Here is a 5291-nt window from a genome sequence, read left to right as displayed (position 1 = left end):
TGTGTTGTGGGCTGCTGTTTTACTTAATATGGTCCACATTTTTGGGATATGAAGGTTCTCCCTGTACGGCCCTTGTGCATTCATCTTGAAAAAAATAAATAAATAAACTTGACTCTTTAGGCTGCTTTGTGTCTATTAGAGTTTTCTCATTTATTTTTACTCCCAAGCATATTACTTTTGCCTTGTTCTGTCCAGATTTTCACAGATTGGTTTATTTTACGTCTGTATAATAGAGTCTTATAAGCCATTGTTCTGTTAATTATTGCCACCACAGATTAAACACAGATTATGGTCTTTTTTAAATTCTGCTTTAGGATTATAAATTCAGACATAAGATAATAAAACTGTCAGGTGTTTAGGTCAGAGCATTAACTGATCTTTTGTAAGTGCTAATGAGTGAAGTTTTATGAAAGCTTATTATTTCCAGACTAGATTCTTCATTCTGTGAAATAGCAAAATGATTGTAGGTCCCTTACTGTGAATGTTTTGATAGAACATACATTTATGATTTGCCTGATATTGTCAAATTTGATGCAAATGTAATGTGTTTTCTCTTTCTTTCTTTCTTTCAGCTTGCTGTGGTAAGTCCCAAGACTTTGAAGTATATTAAAAATGTTTCAAACTGTGCTTTTATTTAGCATTTAGCAATGCCATCTTCTCTATATGCATGTATTTTCTTGTTTGTTAAGAATGCAAATGTGGACCCCTGGACATTGCCTTCATTGTGGACAGCTCTGAGAGTATTGGAGCTTCTAACTTTGCCATCGCTAAAGACTTCATTGTGACGGTAATGGACAGGCTCAAGTTAAGACAGGTAAGTTTCCTTTTTAGATCAACAAGAGACTCATTAACATTTCAGTTAACTGTCAGCTTTGATTTATTAGAGTTGTAATCACCACAGACACTAAGGAAGACACTTTTCCAATCTTATTCAGATTAGTGGTTGACCAAATTGGGTTTTTCAATGATTGATTCATTAATTATTACATTTGGTCTTCTCCAATCGTGAATGCATGGTGGTTACATACTAGATACATGGGCTCTTCTGAATGAATTTCACACAATGATGTATTTAAGCTGAGTTTCTTTATTTTTCTTTCAGTTTGGTGCCAATGAGTCTCGTATTGGCGTGGTGCAGTACAGCGGTGCCAATGCTCAGGAGGTCGTACAGCTTGGTGACCCCAACATTAAGACCTTGACAGACCTAAAACAGTACGAAATATCAATGTTCTTTTGTTAAAAGCCTTAGTCTGCACACAATATGGCAAAAACAACTTCAAGATACAATTCTGTGGCTTGAAGGAATTTGTTTCCTCTTCAGATGAGCTTGCATTTTGTGTGTACGTCTGGCATTGTGTCTGAAGAAATAAAGAAAAATGATCTTTTTCACTTTAGAGCTGTGAAAGACTTGCGCTGGCTGGCTGAAGCCACATACACTGGAGAAGCTCTGCAGTACTCACTAAACAACCTGATTAACAAGCTTTTGACGGAGAGGAGTGTGGTCATTGTCCTTACTGATGGACGCTCTGACACCAAAAGAGACACTGTGCCCCTAAACGTGCTGTGCGGCAAGGGACTGAAGGTAAAGCTAATGAACTCAGACCACATAGGCTTTTTGGAAAAAAACATGCCTCAACTTTTGCAAAACTATAAAAAACATACCTAAACATATGGTACAATCCCAGTTTCTAGTTGAAATAAACACTATTTACAGTAAAAAGCCAACCGTTTTTATTCCTCAAATTATGCCGGTTAATTGGGATTGGTTTTTGCAGTTACTTGCGCAAAACTACATATTACTTCAAAGTAGTTTTACCATAGCATATGATTTCGACAATTGCATCACACAACCAGCTCCATATTTATGGCTATACTGACATAGTAAACTTGCTTGGTAACGCACCTGATACAGCATTGCACTTGCACTTCAAGTCCCCTGAAATATGAATCACATTAAAAGAGATTTTGTTGCTTGATCTTGTTAAGAGCACTCAATATGTCCAGCAACCAACATAAAACATTGCCAAATTTATGTACATCTGTTTCAGATTAAGCTGAGCATGCTTCAAGTACCTCTCACTGGATATTTACGTTGGAAAGTGTATGCAAGTATGCAGGAAGCAATGTAATATCATTCTGGCGCATATGGCACATTTTTCCATTGACCCTGTGTTGAACTTTGTGCTAATGAACTAATGCAGTTGTGTGGATCTTTGAGAAGGTCTACCGAAACTGCTTCCATAGAAGTGGAATTCATTATTCAGAGATATGAATCGAATATCCCGCAGATGTGATTTTTGGTTAGGGAAAAATTGTGATCCAGTGACATTTGATGTTATTGGCATCCAAGTATGGCTTTAAATGAAGTCCACAACCAGAAAGGATGTACCGGTAGACGGAAACCTTGACTCGCTTATGATTTCTGGCAGGTTGGTGGCGTTGGAGTGACGGATTATGCAGAAAGGAAGCCCAATCCAGAACAGCTTCTGGAGGTTGTGTGTAAAGATGATCCCAGAGAAGGCTTCTCCTTTGTCTTAAACAACTTTGGTCTTCTTCTGGATGACAGTTTCCTGCAAAACCTGACTGAGAGGATCTGTGAAGGTAGGTTAAATACTGCATCTGCTGCAGATTTAGGGTGCTTTGTGAATTCTGGATTTGATTTTGAGAGATATTCACAATGTTGTGCTTTCTTCACAGACAAGAAGTGTCCCACCTATACTTGTCCAAGTAAGTATTGATTTGAGAGCCACAATTGTTGCTGTTTTGACTATGAGATAATAATGGTTGCACCTTCTTCCTCTTGTCCAGTTTCATTTAATGACAGCACCGATGTCCTCATCATGATGGACAGCTCGGCAAGCGTGGGCTCCAAGAATTTCGAGATGACCAAGGAGTTCACACAAATGCTGGCTAAGCGCTTTTTGTTAGCAGAAAGTGGAGGCTTCCAGGTCCGGGTTGGCGTTGGCCAGTACAGCAACAATGCCAACTTGGAGGCCGAATTTTCCTCAGACACCACCCAGGTGGGCGCTCAAATCACAGAGGCAAAGTTCCAGAATGCAGGTACACAGGTAACAAACGCTCTCAACTTCGCCATTGAGCGCTTCAGGGGCGGCAGGACGAGGAAGAAGAAGCTGCTGGTGTTTTCGGATGGTCGTTCCCAAGGCGTCAATAACATCCAGATTGAAAAATCCATGGAGCAGGTGAGCAACGCAGGCATTGAGCTGTACGTGCTGGCCGTGGGCAACCAGGTAAACGAGGTGCACCTGCGCACCTTGGTGAGCCGAGGACGGCCCTATGATAATATATACGCCAACCGCCACCTTTTCAAAGTACCCGACTACCGCTCATTGGTCACTGGGGTCTTTTACCAAACTGTATCCCGCAAGATTTCCTTGGAGTCAAGAGGGTGATTGGATAGTGGGAGGGGTTCAGGAATAAAGGGGGTGGTGGCAGTATAGCACAAGCTTTGATTGTTTTTGTTTTTTGTCTGTTTTTCATGTGAATGATATATCTGAACTTCAAAGGTTTTTTCATAGACTCTTACATTTCATAAAAGACAGTAAATGATTGTGTCAGAATTCTTAAAAAAATATTTTTGTCACTTATTTTTTTGTAAGTAAAGGGATTAATCAAGTCGTTTCACAGATTATGCCAATATTGGAGTAGGTTCTAGAGCTTTGACTATATTACTGTATTAAGTTGTCCATGACTACCAGCAATTAGCATTAAATAATATATCCACTGTTGAGGGCACGAAAAAATCTTTTTTTCATTGGTAAGGAGCTGAAATCTCTTTGATGTCATCTCTCTTTGATGATACAGACTTAGACTCTTTAAAATGCATTTAAAAAACAATCTTGCAACCAGGGTCCAAAATGAACACATTCTTATCAATCTATCCATCTATCAATCTATCTATCTATCTATCTATCTATCCTCGACAATATATGTTTATATATACTGTCAAATATACCTGGAAATTGAAAAGGAATTATTTTGGACCCTGCTTGCAACCAAGTCCTGAGAATTATTCACTTGCATTAGTCTGTGGTACGCTTAATTGTTAGCATTAAAAATAAAACTTGAATATAAATTTGGTGCTACCCATGTAAATACTGGTTTCTTCAAAATTATTATTTTGTCTTTAACCAAAGAGTTTACCAATAGGCTTCTCATGTCATAAATGTATTTGAGACCAGCCTCAGGGCTATTGTAAAGATATTTGAAATAAAGGATGCTACACCCCACCACTAAGGCCTCTGTCATGCGTCTGTCTTGAAAAACATCTGCATTCCACAACACACCAAAAGATGCTGTGAACGATTAGTGTCAGTTTAGTTGTTAAATGAGAATGTTGTGAATTGCTTTTTTCCATAATTTATCTCCTTGCATACGCCACAAACTTTCTGAAGTATTTACTGTCTTTTGGCTACTGTACATTTTACATTTTTACTTTAGCCAATGAATGCTATCAAGGAACAGTGATATAAACTATAAAAGTAATAGGGTTCAACTTGAAACAAGTTATTTCAGTTTTGCAGTTTATAAAACTGCTTAAGTAAAGGTCAGTGATTAAATATTATTAAATATAAAAGGGAATATGCAACAATAAATCAAGTAATTTTTTTGTATTCTCCATTTTTGTCCCTTTGGATATTGACGTATTGAGATATTCTGTTTATCCCATAAGGAATCAATTCTGGAAAGGATAAGCACCGTTTGTTCACTTGTTGAACAGTGAATAGGATTGTCTATACATTTGTACAACACTAACGGCAATGTATAATGCCAAGTCTCTAAATGGAAAACATCCAGTTAACAACCACTACCCTCTGACAACATGCAATATGTCATTAGAGATCTGCCTGTGGTTTTGCTATGTAACATATGCTTTCCTCACTCCAAAGAACTGATATCATCTGACAAGGCCACTTAAACGTATGCATACAATTACTAGTTAGAGGAGAGACAGGAAACGGGGCAAAAATGCACTTGCTAGACTTCAGGATACACTTTTCTGTTTTTGTAGGAGGAAAAAATATGTAGGATTTGACATTTGCATACATTCAGACTATATATAAGAATCCTGAAAAAAAAGTACTCAACTGTTTTAAATGTTGATAATAATAATAATAATAATAAATGTTTCTTGAACAGCAAATCAGCATATTAGAATGATTTCTGAAGGATCATGTGACACTGAAGACTGGAGTAATGATGCTGAAAATTCAGATTTGATCACAGGAATAAATTACATTTTAATATATATTGAAATAGAAAGCAGTTATTTT

General features: G+C 37.5%; 1 protein-coding gene across 1 annotated transcript in view; it reads left to right on the top strand.

Moving 5' to 3' along the window:
• The window catches only part of LOC107581696 (collagen alpha-1(VI) chain-like), a 50148-nt gene extending 46249 nt beyond the window's left edge, over positions 1-3899 (top strand). The window contains exons 34-40 of the mRNA XM_016267322.1: positions 573-581; positions 690-814; positions 1103-1212; positions 1396-1582; positions 2430-2601; positions 2698-2727; positions 2809-3899. Coding sequence (XP_016122808.1) covers positions 573-581; positions 690-814; positions 1103-1212; positions 1396-1582; positions 2430-2601; positions 2698-2727; positions 2809-3410 — 1235 coding nt within the window. The 3' untranslated portion in view covers positions 3411-3899. The remainder of the gene's footprint in view (positions 1-572; positions 582-689; positions 815-1102; positions 1213-1395; positions 1583-2429; positions 2602-2697; positions 2728-2808) is intronic.
• The last annotated feature ends 1392 nt before the right edge of the window (positions 3900-5291 follow it).

This window comes from Sinocyclocheilus grahami, unplaced genomic scaffold (genome assembly GCF_001515645.1).
Source record: "Sinocyclocheilus grahami isolate Dianchi unplaced genomic scaffold, SAMN03320097.WGS_v1.1 scaffold3.1, whole genome shotgun sequence".
NCBI lineage: Eukaryota > Metazoa > Chordata > Actinopteri > Cypriniformes > Cyprinidae > Sinocyclocheilus > Sinocyclocheilus grahami.
Note: the sequence above shows the minus strand (reverse complement) of the source record. Positions and strands in the feature narration are given on the sequence as shown.